At 40.6% G+C, this 16,938-nt stretch overlaps 1 protein-coding gene across 1 annotated transcript; it reads right to left on the reverse strand.

Moving 5' to 3' along the window:
- Positions 1-264: 264 nt before the first annotated feature.
- LOC139721176 (dihydrolipoyl dehydrogenase, mitochondrial-like) lies at positions 265-16,692 on the reverse strand. Its single transcript, XM_071632503.1, has 12 exons — positions 16,638-16,692; positions 12,971-13,135; positions 11,838-11,976; positions 10,734-10,834; positions 9,884-10,030; positions 9,155-9,256; positions 8,341-8,429; positions 5,928-6,129; positions 4,857-4,927; positions 3,497-3,747; positions 1,207-1,373; positions 265-574 (listed from the first exon to the last, which is right to left on the reverse strand). Exons 1-12 carry the CDS (start codon positions 16,683-16,685, stop codon positions 509-511), a joined length of 1,548 nt encoding a protein of 515 aa, XP_071488604.1. The 5' UTR covers positions 16,686-16,692; the 3' UTR covers positions 265-508.
- Positions 16,693-16,938: the final 246 nt, after the last annotated feature.

Here is a 16,938-nt window from a genome sequence, read left to right on the forward strand (position 1 = left end):
CATCCAGCGACAGCCTGGTCCCACCCCCACACCCTTAGAGCTTCCAGCAGTGCCTCCTACTACATGACCCTCACACACAAATGTACAGAGCCCCTGCATGTGAATTGTAACCACCCCCGAGACACACGCAAAGCGAGCCTAAGGTCGCACTTATGTGTACTTGGAATAAAAACAAAACAAAACAAACAAAACGAAACATGCTTTGAAGGAACTGAATGGCACAATGACATACTTATACACTTAAATCCCCCTTCCCCCACCCCCTGCTTGTTTATTTGTTTTTCTTTGTTATGGAAAGTGAAAGGATTAAACTATGAAAACTGTTTCTGGTTCAAAGGCATATATATATCTATCACTTGGCACAGAAGCACAAGCTTGTTGAATCTGCTGAAATGCTTCAGAGGTTCACAACAGACCCATTTTTTGCCTTCTCATTCTTTTATATATGTAGAAATAAAATACTAGTTCCTCTATGGGGTACTTTATACAATATTCTGCGGGGGGTGCATTAAAAGTTTATCGCCTTCCCGATGTACGCTGCCATATTCGCCTCTCTGAATGCCTCGGAAACGGTCTGTAAGGAGAACATGACAGAGAAAGCCAAGTTCAATATGTATTTCAGTTCACGCATATTCTTTCGAAAAGATCATCTGCTGCTACACACGAGACACACATACACACACACACACACACACGCACACACACACACAATAATAAATAGACAAGTAAGCTTTCTGTACAATCATCTCACAATGGTCTTTACTGTGGAAACTTTCCATAACATCTAAAACTTCAGTCTTGTTTTCATGTGATGTGATGCAATATGACACAGCTCAATCACAGCGACCAAAAAGAATGCATGCTACGATGAATCGTTGGCAATAACACTACAACAGCCAAATGTAGTTGCATGACAAAGGAATGACTATATTCTATCATATTCTGTAGTCAAAGCATAATCACCAAATCAAATACATAAAACAGCAAATATCCCCTCCATTTCACATATGATGAAAACGAATATACCAGCATGGCTTCCACATAAACAACTGACAAATAAAAAGACCATGGGAAAGGTATGCAATAAGCCAAAGACTAATCATACAAAAATCTGCATTTCTGAGGCTCTCTCCCGATCAGTGCTATCACCAACCGATGAGATGAGAGAGAAAGCGATACAGAAGAAACACCAAGAAAGATACTCACCGGATGTGCATGGCAGACCCTTGCAACGTCCTCACATGATGCTCCATACTCCATGGCCAGCGCTGCCTCATTGATCATCTCCCCTGCTCCCGCACCGATGATGTGTGCTCCCAGAATCCTATCTGTCTCTGCATCACTCAGCATCTTCACCAGGCCATCGGTATCGGCTGCAAGGACATGAAAGAAAACAAATAACAATTTAAAATGAATGCGCAAGGTATCATAATGATGCCCCATGACATTTGCTTCTGCGACAGTTGCTCCAATGAATTATCAGCACACCACGCCAAACATAAAACCTACCAAAAACTATAACCCTACCTCTAATCCTCGCATCAAACTTAACCTACAAACCCTAAGTACTTGGATAAAATAGAACTGGAGCAAATGTCGCAGGAGCAAATGTTGTGTCACCCACACTGGATGCTATACAATTTTCATCTTATCAAGCACACTTGGGTATTTCAACCCATTGAGGATGGACTAATTTTGATATAACACATATTTCCCATAGACACCTGCCCGAGTATACTCGGGACTAGTCTTCAATGGGTTAGAGGGGATGGCTAGTAACTGATCAGTGGGAATCAGTGGGAATGCTGGGGGATGATTGTTCCAATCCTTGTGGGATTCATTTCAAGAGTACATTATATATCTATTGTTGTGTGAAAATTATTTGCTTCAGAATGGTCTCATATTCAAGTAATATGCAGTTTAATATTTCCAGGTTAGCATGCCTGTACAGTGACTGGGCGATTAGACTGCACATTACTTGAATATGAGACAATTCTGAAGCAAATAATTTTCACACAACAATAGATATATAATGTACTCTTGAAATGAATCCCACAAGGATTGGAACAATCATCCCCCAGCATTCCCACTGATTCCCACTGATCAGTTACTAGCCATCCCCTTTAAGAACTTGAGCAATTACCTTTCCCCAACTGATGTACTCATCTGACTTTACTCAACCCTTTTTTATGTGTCCATGCCCTCGGCTGAACTTTTCAGGCTCTTTCATCAGCACCCAGTAATTTTAGGGCCCCATTTCTCTCTCTCTTCTTTCGTTCTTTAAAACAACAACAAACCAGTAATCCATCCAAATTTAACTAATTTGCAAAGTTAGCAAACCCATTCAGGTGTAGCAGTGTGCCTTAACCTGTTCCATATGGGAACCTGGTTTACCAGGTTCCCGTGGGAGCAACTGATATACAGGAACCTGGTATACCAGGTTATCAAGATGAAGACAACAGTTCGTGCTTTCTTGGCCAAGATTCATGCTTCTTTATATGTTATAAAGTCCCCCAAAATGGGTTTGACAGAAATGTTAGAGTTTATTCTATCAGCACTTGTTCTCTTTCTATTGGAAGAATCCGTATATCACAGTATTCTTTACCTTTCTTCTGATTGAGTTTGCCCTTGCTCTGCTACAAAACTCGCATGAACATGTACATTTAGCAATTAAAGCTGATCACAGTAGATATCTGTGTTCGCTGACCCCAGTCATCACATTCTGATGCCTGATTTGTGTAGAACAAAAGAGCCTGTGAGCCCATCAGCGCACTCTTCATTCACATATTGCACCCGATCGATATTTCTATTGTTCAAGGGCACATGTAGTTGACCATGGGGAGGGGATGCATGCACTGCTTGACTGCTTTGGCACAGGTGGATTACCAACCTGTCCGTTCTCTGTTGACGTCAAAAAGAATCTCGTTTGGGGACATTGAAGGTATTTAGAGAATTGGTGAAGGAACAGGTTAATAGTCCAACAGGGAGGCCATGGTGACACAATAGAGATTAGAGAGATTAGGTTATCCCTTTTCACTAGCAATTAGTTTCCCTGACATCTTTGTCTATTGGTGAAGAAAGCCCTCAAGCTTGCACATCAATCAGTTAACAAAGCACAGAAAGGGCTAAACATCAAATTAAAAGTCAAAGACAGATATTGGCTAATACCCTATGTTTCAAAACCACTTTGTAAGACATCAATTCTCTCTGTCATTAATCAAAAACAGAGCTAATCACTAAACACAGCTGATATTTAATTTCACTGCCTTACACCCAATGAGTAAAAAAAACCTTGAATATCCGTATTAAATTCACACTCATATCCACAGCATGCAATGATGTAGATAGTAGCTTCAGCTTGTTTAGATTGTATCTGCTCTCAGCCTGTCAGATGCAAGGATTTCAGTAGCTTTAAACAGTTTGTCAGAAAAAAATATTTGACAACATGCCTGATGAAAATGCACCCCCCATCCCCACATCTGACTGCCCTCCTCACCATTTGTCTTGGCCCTGCTGTTGGCGGCAAAGGGGAACTTGCCCACTTTGTACTTGATGCCTTCTTCCTTCAGCTGCTCCTCCGTCTTGCCCACCCAGGCGACTTCGGGGTGTGTGTAGATGACCGACGGCACGCAGTTGTAGTCAATGTGAACTGGCCCACCAGCAATGCCTTCCACTGCGATGATACCCTCGTCTTCGGCTTTATGTGCAAGCATCGGCCCATGGATGCAGTCACCAATGGCAAACACGCTACGGGGGAGGGGAATGAAAATGACCACACAACTATTAGTTTGTACTAATAAAGCAGCCTTTGAAGAGTGCATTTCCGATCAAACTGACCAATGTGCAGTCAGGCCACTTTACAAGGTAAACTCGGCTCAATGACAAAGTAAAAAAACAGAACTTTTTCAGATTCTATTTGAAAACTGACACTGAACGTGATGAGCATGCTGATTGGTCCACAAAACGAGAAACTACGCTCACTAGCCTTGGTTTTGACACATGGCATCTGAGTGCATGCTTTGTTCCCCCCTCCCCCCCCCCCCCCCCCCCCCCACTACCAGAGTTACCAAAATTCACATATTAAAAGCCAGGAGATTCCAGAAAACTGTGAGGGAGATCCAGATATGTTACACACTCCAAACATCTCAATGGGCATAACTTATTCCGGGGGGGTGGGGGGGGGGGGGTCTGATACTCCTTTGTCAAGACATGGAGAGAGATTTCACATTTCATGGAGATTCTTGCTGAATCACAAAGACTTGGCACCTCTGTGCACTATAGCTGTCAACTTCTAAGATGCATGAGGTTGACTTTCATATTCTCCATTTCATCAAAGAAAGGTCATTGCACTTCTTGCTTTCCAAAGAAGGACTGACGCCCGCATATATCGCTTAAACCCATCAGAAAGAACATACCATTCTATATACATAGATAACACAAGACAATGAATGATTGATTGTTTTAATACACAACACTACAATATGACACATTCATTTTACGTAACATGGTACACATGTATATCGTAGTGGGTGAATTTCCTTTTCTTTTTTATTTTCTTTTTCTTTTTGTCAACAGGACCACAAGAAAGTACACAACCATAACTACACCGAACAGGATGACAAAAAAAAAAAAAGAAGATTACAGCATTCTCTTTATCTTCTGAACCAGCATATATTTTCCAAAGAAATATATCCTCTGCATGAACTAAGAGAGCTATCAGGGTTAATGGGGATGTGTGGCAGAGACAGGATAGAGACAGAGAGAAGGGTGGGTGCGGAAGGAGGGGGAGGAGGAGCAGAGAAAGAAGTGAAAACAATGGCATCTTTCTCCCTTTCTCCACCACTTTGGCTACATACCTTGGTACTGATGTGGCAAAGCGGGCATTCACAGGTATCCTACCCCTCTCATCCAGGGAAATTCCCAACTCCTGGAAAGCAAAAGCAGGATGACAACATGAATAACCCACAAAAGCATTTTTGTTTCTCCTTCTGTGTGACATGAAGACATGATGAAATAGCAGCAATACCAGAATTTACTATCTCATTGATGGCATAACAAAATACAGGAAACATTAGACAATGCAGCCCAGTTTGAAGTGCTCCCTCTGCCAGCTCAAGTCTTCTAAGTTGAAGATTACTCTCGAGGAAGTTGAGCAATGTGCAGAATGTCAAATCACCCAATCAGTAGGTTCAGGAATAAAAAAATGACAGCAATTCCACGAGTTGTACTTCATAACCGAGGGATGCTCATGACACCTTTCAGGGGCCTTCAGAGTAATTAATGTACGTCTCTGTGGGGATTACTACTTTGTACATGTACTTACAATAGAGACTGCAGATGGTAAACTGATGATGTGAGATTAGGATTCTCCCGAACTTCTTTGAAACTGCCTATAGTCGACTTCAAAGACAAACATCCCAATGTTTCTCTGCGTGTATTCACTTCTTTAAAACAAAAGACATCCTTACACACAATTCACATTTTGTCCAGTCACATAATACAATGCATTACCCAAAGAACTATGATGTAATGCAAAATACAATACTGAAATTTGACACAAGCACATCAATTGTGCAATAGCACACTACAGTAGCTTGGATGACTGCTAAATACTAATCTGAATGAGCTGAGAACTAGCCATGAACTCTCGAATTCAAACTAAAATCACTCAAAATCAGGGCTGCCAACATTAACATACATGTTCCAAAAGGCAAGGCAATTGCAAAGAGCCGCCAAGGAAATTCTTTTCTATAACATGCCACTCAATGGGCAAAAGTAATTCCCTAAATCAGCGAGATATCTATAGTCTTATATCTGAACATAAAGGAATATTGTAGTTTTCAGGAAGCCTTTTGGCAGCTTTACAAAACAAACTCCGCTTATAAGATAGATTGTTGAGAAAAGAAGAGAGACAAATATTATCTAACCTCAAGACCAAGGTTGCTGGTGTAAGGCCGACGCCCGATGCAGACAAGTAATGTGTCGCAGGCCAGTTCCTCCTTCTTGTTTGGGTCCTTGACAGACTCAACAGACACCATAATGTCATCGCCGGAGCGTGATGCTGACATCACTTTGGTGTTGAGCATGAACTTGATGCCTTGCTTGGAGAGAATCCTCTGAAAGTTCTTCCTACAAAATACAAAAAGATCATTTATTTCTTCTATCTGTCATCTATTACTTTCCATCTCATTTGTGTGACCACGGTGGTATGAAGAGAAATGGTGTGACTGAACTCTGAACTGCTGAAGTCACTTTGGAAACATTTCTAGGTGATGACTTGTAGGGGAGGGATTCAAAAAATCATTCCATCAAAGGGTCTGGCATACCGTTGGGGGACTTATTACCTGCCCAAAATACAGTGCACTCCCGTGCACTCCCGGTTATGATGAAATTCCGGTTACAATGAAGTAAAAATTCATGCCGCAACATTATCCACTCTATGTATTTCAATTGTTTATTTGTTCAGTTATAACAAAATTTCGATATAACGAAAGAAAGCTGCCAGTCCCAAGGACTTCGTTATAATGGGAGTCCACTGCAGCTACTCCATTCCTAGGACTAGATCATTCAGTATGTTTCTGACAGCCAAATTATCATCTGACAAATTATGTTGGTTGGCCCCAGTACTCAAAGAACAAATAATGTAAACTTTGATTTTCCATGGCAACCTTTCTCGCAGCATCATCACAATAACAATGCAGCTTTTGCACTTTGTGCACAGTCATCTCATGATATCATGCACTGCTTTTCTGTCTCTAATTTTACTATGGATTTACATCTACATAATACAATGATGATGACTATGTAACAATATAAGATGTTGAACTAGATATAACGCTACGGTGACTGATATGCCTCCGCCATAATGCATGGTTCTCCTAATAGGTCTATAGTACAATGTCTTGACAATGTGTGATGACAGTTTCACACAATTGGCAAAATATTAAAATGACAGGTTTGACACAAATGTGCTGAATGTTCACTTTCCTAGAACTAGGTTCAATTGGTTGAATGATTAAAATGTCAGAGCGCAGGTATTTGGGGAACTGATGATTTTTACTTGACTTTTGACCCTTTTATAAGTTTATGCATTGAGTACTTTTCAAGGTATTGAGAAGAAGTATAATTTCAGTATCAAATGGGAAAATAGCATTATCTAAACCTGGCCTTTGACCTTTGACCTCACCATTCCAAAGAGAATCACTGTTAGGTTGAACATGCATAAATATGTAAGTTTCATGATGATACCTTGAGTTACTTTTGAGATATGGAGGAAAAAGTGCAATTCAGCACTTTCACTTGACCTTTGACCTTTTGACCTTTGACCTTTTGGCAAGAAACTTCCCACAGAATATATATTGGGTAATACATGTATACATCAAGTTTAAAAAAAAACAAAAAACCTTCAGGCATTGCATAAATATAAGGAAAGTAGTGATATTTTGAGGAGTTGACCTTGACCTTTGACCCCCTGACCTTTGAACCATGACCCCCAACTTCCCTAGATAATCACTGCCCATTGGAACAAGCATATATACTAAGTTTCATGAAGATACCTTCAACCATTTGCGAGATATGGAGAAAAACATGAATTTTCAACCTTTTTTTTCACAAAATAACCTGTGACCTTTGACCTTTGACCCTGTGACCCTAAAATCCAAACAAAGTATTATCCCCCCAGGATATACCCTCGTACCAAGTTTGATGTAAAACGACCACACGGTTCTTGAGATATCGACAAAAACAAAACGGGACGGACGGACGGACGGACGACCCGAAAACATAATGCCTCCGGCCACTTCGTTGGCGGAGGCATAAAAATGTTATTTAGAATTTAGAATTTCTTTCCCTGGTTACTCTCCATAATTAATATCAAATCTTGGCAATATATCATTGACATTGTCAATACATCATACATCCAGGGGCATTCATAACGACCTGGTAGCATAGGGGGACATGGGTGGCCTGACTGAAATCATCTTCTTTCACTGCCCATTGGGGTACATTCAAAAGCCACGGATATGTATAGCACCCATCAGCCAATATGTGCATCAAAGCATATTTGTATGCTCATCGGTCACAGTCAACTCCACTCAAGATTCTTTGGCTGTGTGTGCACTTCCATAGAGATCTATGATAAATTCATGACAGTGATTCTCAAAGATATCCGAGCTGAGCTAGCCTTCCCACTCCATGGTATTCCCACACTACTGGATCATTAAGTAGCCAAAGAGAGAGCACAGCCCAATACTGTTATAGACAAAGCAACCTCAGAGAGAGCTCACTGCTTCAGATTAGGAAAAGATGGGCTCTGGGATTTGAACAAAGTCATCTACTCACGCCATCTCCATGTCGATTCCAACTCCACCTATGTGACCCAGAAACTCGACTGCTGTGACTTTTGCCCCCAGACGCTGCCATACTGAACCCTGGCATGGGAGAAAAACAATAATGATAATAGCAGCACATAAAGCCAGTCATTTTTGACAACAAATCTATGGTTGTAAGTGACCATAAATCTAAATATGAGTTAATGAATAATTATTCATGCATCTGCTATATTTTGTTTCATCTCAGAATCATAGAATGAAACTTGATTCCATGTTCAAGTTGATTTTCATATTGATCCCACATGCACATGCAAGTGTGATAGGTTGACATTTTCATTACTTCCACAAATCTCCTACTGACAAGTAAAAAACCTTATTTCTTTGAAATAAGTAAAATGAGTGAATTCTATCACGATTTGCATCATTTGCAGTGTCAGTAGGAAAGTACAAAGAAAAGATCTTCCTCAGATACTCTATTTACTTTAATAGTGAATCATATTGGATACAACCTACCTCAATGCATAATCTTAAATTGCTCACAAATTTAACTCACAATACATGAAAATTAATGGAGATTTCTTTTGTCATAGCTACTACTAAAACACTGATTAATTCAGTGATTATTTCTGTTGATGTAGGGCAATTTGTCAATTTCTTTTGTCATGGCTACTACTAAAACATTGATCAATTCAGTGCTTATTTCTGTTGATGTAGGGTAATTTGTCAATCAGTTGCAATAACCCGGTAGAGTTTGATCTAGTGATACACGATGCAATGATATATTAGCAACAATGGACTTTCCACAAAGGCACCGTTGCCCTTACCAGTTCTAAGCCAATGACGCCCCCACCGATGAGGACCATGTGATCTGGTACTCTCTCCAGGGAGAGAGCCCCTGTTGACGACACCACTGTCTTCTCATCAACCTGGTAGAGGAGGAAGCAATACACAAGATAATATATTATGCAGCAATCATGTGGCTCCATGTACAAATGCAGGCACCAACTTCAAAATGTCTTTTCAAGAAAAATTTTTGATGCGAATACTGCATATACGCTTTGCCAATGCCTGCTGCAAAGTAACTGTGCATTACCAGAAGTGTACAAAAGAACACCGAAAGTGTGACCACGCATGAACTCCCCATGTTGCAAGTGGGTGAAAAAGATCAACTCATTCATTTGCATGTTGCGTACAACTTGTATGGCCAGTATATGTGTATACGTTTTAAGTTGAACATTTTTCCTGTATTGTATCTAATTCCTATATTCTTTGTAAATGTGTTTTATCAGGATGTGGAAATAAATGAAATGAAATATGGACCCAACTTCCAGCATCGAAATATTTAAACTATATGCGAAAGGGAGACTAGAGTAAATGCTTACCACAAACAAATTACAAAGTCTAATTGATCTTACACACATTGATCCTTTTGCACATGCATCAACTACAGAATACATAAAACATGACAAATAGTGCCTCCAATACCCTAAGATGAGTCATACAAACCCTAATGCCTGGCATTAGAAGGGCTCATGACTGTCCACTGGACTCACCTCAACTCCTGGGAAGGGTGTCACTTCTGAGCCCGTGGCAATCAGGATGTTCTTCGTCTTCACCACCTCCTTAATCTTGCCGTCCGGGTGCAGCACCGCCACCTCGTTGGGTCCCGTGATCTTGCCGTGCCCCTGGATCCTGGTGACCTGAAAGGGGAAAGGTTTGGGCTGGCTGGTCAGCTATTTGTCCTCCTCCATCAACATGGCAAAACCATATAGCCAATGCAGAAATGTAGGCTTGATTGCTCAACAAGATCAATCACTATACTTGACAGGGGTCCATCTCCATGACAAAGCAGTGGATTCTCCACTGCCTCTCTACATCACAGTGCATCTGGATGTTATTTGATAATAGTAGACATGACTACACAATGCTGGGTATCACTATGCTCTCTACGTGAATTCCAGTTGTGATCCTGGGGTGGGGGGGGGGGGGGGGGGGGGGGGGGGAGTAATATTTGAATGAGAACATGTGATCATTAGACTGTCCCTGTCAGACAGAAATGAATACTGCAGGCAAATCAAAGTTAACTTTATTGTATTCGTTTTATCTTTTAATCATGGCTATATTACAAAACCACTATAAGATTAGCACATGATCTACATTGTACATTGTACATTGTACACCTGCTCTCATTTCCATTAGTTCCAGATATACAAGAAACAGACAGAAATGTAGATACAGAAACCCCATACAGCCTATTTTTTGTCAAAAATAATCAGTGTCAAAAAGAAGTAAACTGATCCACTTTGACGATGCTTTGATGCTGCTTGTCTCTAAGCATTGGATGATACCCTCCATAGCTTCCCTATTACTTCCGAAGTCTGAGGATGATTCAAAGTGACTTACGGCATTCTGCTTGAAGAGATGTGCGATACCATTCGTCAGCGCTTTAACTGCATCAGACTTCTGTCCCATCATCTGTGGTAAGTTTAGCTTCACCTCTCCAACTGCAGTAGAAAACAGGAAAGAAGTGTTGTTTTGACCATTGCATTATATATCATTCACATAAATTATCAAAGTGATGTTCTCTCCTTACCTTAGAGCAGGGCTGCACAATAAACTATATTTTCTACTGGTCCCACCATTCTGTCGGACCAGTAGGTTCCAGTTTTTCTATTTTTTACTGGTCATTCCTGAAAAAGTCACTGGTCGGATAGTGATTTTTACTGGGTCTGGACAATCGGACCAGTGCCAGTATGCAGCGTTGCTAAGAGCCTTAAAACCTTATTACATTGTATCAGTAACAATTGTATGTCTTACGGCAGGGTGCTACATGAGCATTTGCCCGATTGCCCGGGGCCAGTGAAAATCAAATTTGGGCAAGTGTTTTTGAACAATGATACAAATGCTTGCCAGAATAGGGCAAGCAATAAATTTAAACGCCACCTTTCTTTCACTTATTCCCCTCAAAACCCCACAAAGTCAACCATACACAAGCCCAAAGATAATGGCTGTTTAGAGATGCAACACACTTAATATTTCATTTCTGCAACTTTCCAACACTTGATTTTTGAAGAAGCCCCAATGCAATGCAATGGCAACACTTGATCGGACCAAGTTTGTTACTCCATTGTGTTTATGCATGCAAAGCAATGTGTCTGTTTATTGAGATGATTGTGTTTTATTAAGCCCTTGACTAACACATGATTTTCTATATCATTTTCTTATATTTTGGACTTTCTTTGTGGGCATGTGTTTTGCAATAAATTTGAAAATCTGCTTGCCTGACCAGGCAAGTGGTGAAATAAAGTTATGCAGCACCCTGCTTAAGGCACTGTTAACAATGTTGTGCAGTATTTTTAGCTGACAATCATGTTTTCCAGTAAGTGATGCCTGAAATAAATCCAAACTCCACTGATCAGACTTGAGTGTTACATGAGTTCTCTGCTAGATACATGTTAGCACAGTTCACCTGCTGTACATAGTACAAAATGCAGAAGGTATACCCACCATCAATGCCTCTGTTCTTGAAGTCCTTGGACGTGGCCATGTGGTAGAGGTGTGAGTTATTGAGCAAAGCCTTGGATGGGATACAGCCCACATTGAGACAGGTACCTCCAAGGGTGTCATTTTTCTCCACACATGTTGTCTGTGGAAACATGAGAGCCAGTCATATGTCAAAATATCCCTTCCTTACTCCGACTATAGATGTATCTACACATGCACATGTTCCCAATAGCATGCTTTCTACAACAATGTACCAACAGACTTACAAATCTGGACAAAAACATAGAAATATATACTGTTCAAATCTTTAAAAAGAAGTTTCAAATGACATTTTGCAATCAGTGGCAGGTATTCTCTGAAGTAAAATAGCCAGTGTTTCATCTATTTGTTAGACAATGTGCCATCTAAAGTACATGTATATTAAGCTGAGAATTGCATGGAGTACATGTACATGTTACTGTTCAATCAATCAATACAATTTACATGCTTGTAATTATGTAACATGAAAAATACATGAAACTCTGAAAAATCACCCATACATGAAAAAAAAAAATCAAGTTAAATACATGTACAGTAGTAGCTGTATCATGCCTTACTACGATTTCTTTGAAGCTTCACAACAGATGTACAAATGTGTTTACTATAATAACATACAAGTAAGACTGGCTATGTCAGTCCACATATCAAAACCATCTTATTTCCTTTGCAACTGATTTACATATTGCAGTTTTTGAACACTGATTATTCAGTGTCTAAAGTAAGAGTAAGAAATCATTGGCATACATACTTGGGTGGGATTCTAACCCATGACCTGATTGCGAGACAAGCATCACATCAATGAGACTGCTGTGCTTCCACTTAATAGCCAGTGATAGCTCTTTAATATCCCTTACAAAAGTGGGTACTGCATATTTACTCAAATGAATGATTCAAACAGGTGTGATAAAAAACAACTCTGTGCAAGAATCATTAACCCACTGAGGACAGACTGATTTTCCTACAACACCCATTTCCCACAGACACTTGCCCCTGTATACTCTGGACTCGTCCTCAACAGGTTAATTTGAACATCTTAGTCGGTTTCCAAAGAAGCAGTCATTTCTCTGAAAACACAGCATGAGGGAGGAGCAACTCACTTTTAGTCCCAGCTGTGCTGCCTTGATGGCAGCCACGTAGCCACCAGGTCCAGACCCGATCACGACCAGATCCTGCTCCTCGACGGCTTCCGACAGGGACATGTGCCTCCGGTGGTGGGTCCAGGATGGGGCCACACACCTCGACAGCTTGTGGACATTGTTGACCTGCCAATGTGGAGTACAACGTACACATAAGTGCGTATATAGACCACCTCCTATCACAGCTGATACTCTGGAGGCAGATTTTTACAAATTGTATAGCAGCATCCATTACGGTAACATTAATCCTTCATGCAAAATTTTACACAAAATGGAAAGTTTATATTGGTATGGACATGCTACATTGTATTTCATTTGTACTCTGCCAATGTTATCTCTACTGCACAGCTGTAACATATAAAACTTTGACAAGGCAAGCCCACTAGGGTGCCACAATACAACAGCCTATAAAACATGTGCTGTGACTATGAGAAGAGCTACATACACACAAAATGTGTATGTAGGCTGTTGAGTCACATTTACTGTTTGTAGTTACATACAATGCATACGAGTCCACAAAGTGTCTAAGTACAGATCAGTAAACACCAACTGGCATGGAAAGAGTTCACGGATGCCTTCAATTGGTACAGAATTGCATTTAGTAGTGTTTGGTGTTGATGTCTTCTATTAGAAAAAAAAAAAGCTACCATGTACAATGTGTACTTGTAGTCATTTTCAATATTTATGACAAATCATTACCCCAATTACAGTAAGAGGGGCAATCTTCAATCCTACATGTACAGTGTAGGCCTATGTTCTCACTTCCAGTATATTTCCTAAATATGTCGTCATGTGACTATGGCATGCCTTTGTGTCTCATGTGATCTGGTCATTACATCGACAGGGAAAATGGGAAAAGTAATCATTAAGGCATCCTGTAGGTAAGGTGTCAAGTGTGTAAGACAAGCTTCTGTAAAGTCAGCCATCCAAAATTTCACTGCCAACATTTGACTTCTTGCTAGTATCCTCTTTAAGTGTGGTCAAATTTTGGCACAAGCACTTGAATTTCGGAACCAATATCGCGATACATCTAATCAGCATGTTAGCAGTAAGAATAGTGAGAGGTCTCGGTCTAGAGTAAGAACCCCAATTTTTGGCCGGCCTGCAAAATCTGGACACTTACCACTTTTTACAAGGCCGCAAAGTCTACTGTCACAACACACCCATATCACATCATTTCACATAATGGCACACTCATTCATCACAGGAAAATGCCTGAGTCACCTCCAAAAATCCATCTAAAATTCAAAATTTTGCCATCAAAAACGCAGAATTGCCGCAACTTTTCCAAAGCGTGCGCGAATTAGATCCCGTGTAAAGAATCGGGGTCGCCGAAAAAGCGCTAAAAATTGAAAAATTTCGCCGTTCTGTTGCGAGATATTTTGCTTATTGCAAGCTCAGTGTGATGGTATCCTCAAAAACACAAAAGAAAAACAAAATCTCCGTACGTGCCAATGCAGTAAATAAATGTACAGGGGCTAAATGCAAGTGCAGAGTCCCCAAAATTCGGATACGAACGGGCGCCACAACGACCCCAATGCAACCTTGCGCCAACAAGCTATGGCGCGCGCGGATTTTTCAGCGGCCTTGTCTGCGTATTGACATTGCGCGCGTGTCCAAATTTTGGGGAATTGACAAGGTGATAATATTTGGGGATTTTGTGAAATTTTATGATCTGTTTAACAAAATCGATATTGGGAATAAGTAGGTTGATATATTTACTTAACATATATTATCATAGATATAATTTTGCAGAGTATTATTTGAGTTGAATAAATTTTGCAAAAAAGCTTAAGTGTCCGAAAATTGGGCTTTTATTCTATATCTATTTTATTTTCTAGAGTCTGTAAAGTTAAACCACCTACAAATATACAATAAACTAATGTTCTGATGTGGAACAATGTCAATGTTTCTGTATTTTTTAAGATCATATCACACTATATCACAGGAGGTATAAGAGTCAAACATTAGAACATGGACTGGACTTCATAATAGATAGAACAGTCAAGTCGCTAGTCGTTAAATGGCGATAGTCTATAAATTCAGTTCTACCGATCTCAGTGAATCTAGAAATAGCATGCATATGCAGTAGGGCCCTACTGCTATAGTACTAGGCACTAGACTACAGTACACTGGTGTGGTGGGCTGCCCAGATTTAAAATGATTTGTATCTGCATCTGATCTGTGTCTTGACGTTAGACTCTATAACAGGTTAGACCAGTTCTAATTTACTTCGAAGTTCCCCTTCTGGTAATTATTTCCAACCACTGCCAATCCCGGCATTGCTAAGTCGTTTAACGTTAAAGATGGCTACAATCTTTGATATTTTCATGAAGAACTTACGGCGAGTTAGGCCCGGGCTAGACAGAAAGATCCGTCTGTCCGGAGGACTCTTTTGTATTTTGCCATTAACGCCGTCCTCCGTAGACAGACGGAAGGTTGTAGTACCCATTGCTGTGTGGATGTTCTTAACCACTGTCTCTATGGAAAATTGGGTGAGGTACCTCACCCTTCTCGATTGCGTCTAATTCACGGCCCTAGGTCGGCAAATTTAAGCTTGAATAGTTAAATCAACTATTCAAGAATAGACTACACTCACCAGATTAATGAATAATCCAATATTTCGGTCGAATTTTCAACGCAAAACACACATCAACCAGCCCGTCGCGTCGTCACGTTCAAACTGCAGAAACATACAGTATGAATCTATTAGCCAATCACATGCGAGGTAGTTTCTACGTGTTTTTTTTACTTAATAAAGTACCTCGCATGTGATTGGTTTACAGATTCAAAATGGCGTCCTACAGCTAGCGAACGGCGATGTTGCGATATGGATAAAATTTCTGCATTATAACCGCGTTACTGTGAGTATTTCGAATGCAAAATGTGAGAAATTAACCCCAAATATTGCTGCATAATGTGTCATGTCATGTCAAACTTGTTTGAATGTAAAAAAGCTGTCTGAAATTTGGTTTATCGTAACGTTTGATCTGTGCGCTACTGCCACACAGGAGCTGGCATCATTGACTTCGGTCTGTATACGGAGGGGATCCGTGAAGCCAGACGCAGTCTCCGCGGAACATTCCCCGACGGACAGATACAGACCGATCTTTCGGTCAAGGCCCGGGCCATCCTGGGTTTTAGGGTCTAGCCGAACTTACGAGCTGGCATATAGATTAGCCTAGGCCCTAGGCATGGCTTTTTCGAGAGGAGGCACATATTCAAAAGACAATAATTCGTATTTATATTATTCTTGGCAAGAATAAAAGCTTGAGATCAGAATCTAGAATTCTACGATGGGCTGTAACACAACATCCAGCCTAGCCTCACACACATGACACTCCATAAAAAGCCCCCACTGCATAGCAGCACACACAAGCCAGCCCGAGCCGGTACGTGCGGTTTGTAGTAGCTGGCCGGCGAGATATTTCATGCAGTGACCGTACACTGTGAGTTGACATAACCACTCACCAGAACAACATGCAAGGTAACTTGCATAAGACGACGGCAGCAACGTTGGAGCCGTGGGAATGTAAGAGACAGTAGGTCAAAAACAACTTGTACATAGTTTCATAGAATCAAATGAAGCTAGCCTTGGACTTTTCGAGCAAGACATTTGGATACTTACGGTAGAAATGCGCCGTCCAGCTCGTGTGACTGCTGGGAGTAGCGACATCTTGATATCTCTCGTAATATTATGCACTAGTGCGACGAGAGATGGCGCTATTATGTTTTTTTTATCTTATGACAGAGATACAGTGCGCTGCGGTTCTTATTCAGCAAGTAACTGTTACAGGCTACATCCACGGTTTTGGGGGGAAGACAAAACTGCTAGTATTCCCCCAGCTGTCTTTTCTGCCGTAAAAAGTGCATTAGAATCGTCTCATTAGCTTCATCATTATTTGATATCAACAATGATGATGCTAATC

This window comes from Diadema antillarum, unplaced genomic scaffold (genome assembly GCF_040938485.1).
Source record: "Diadema antillarum isolate AM-2024a unplaced genomic scaffold, OU_Dant_1.0 scf00000139, whole genome shotgun sequence".
Taxonomy (NCBI): Eukaryota; Metazoa; Echinodermata; class Echinoidea; order Diadematoida; family Diadematidae; genus Diadema; species Diadema antillarum.

Coding starts and splice junctions, on each gene's coding strand:
- LOC139721176 (XM_071632503.1), bottom strand. CDS start 16,685: ATGTCGCTACTCCCAGCAGTCACACGAGCTGGACGGCGCATTTCTACC. Junction 10,031..10,733: donor ATCTCTTCAAGCAGAATGCC/GTAAGTCACTTT, acceptor TTCCCCTTTCAG/GTCACCAGGATCCAGGGGCA. Junction 6,130..8,340: donor GGAATCGACATGGAGATGGC/GTGAGTAGATGA, acceptor TGTATTTTGTAG/GAAGAACTTTCAGAGGATTC.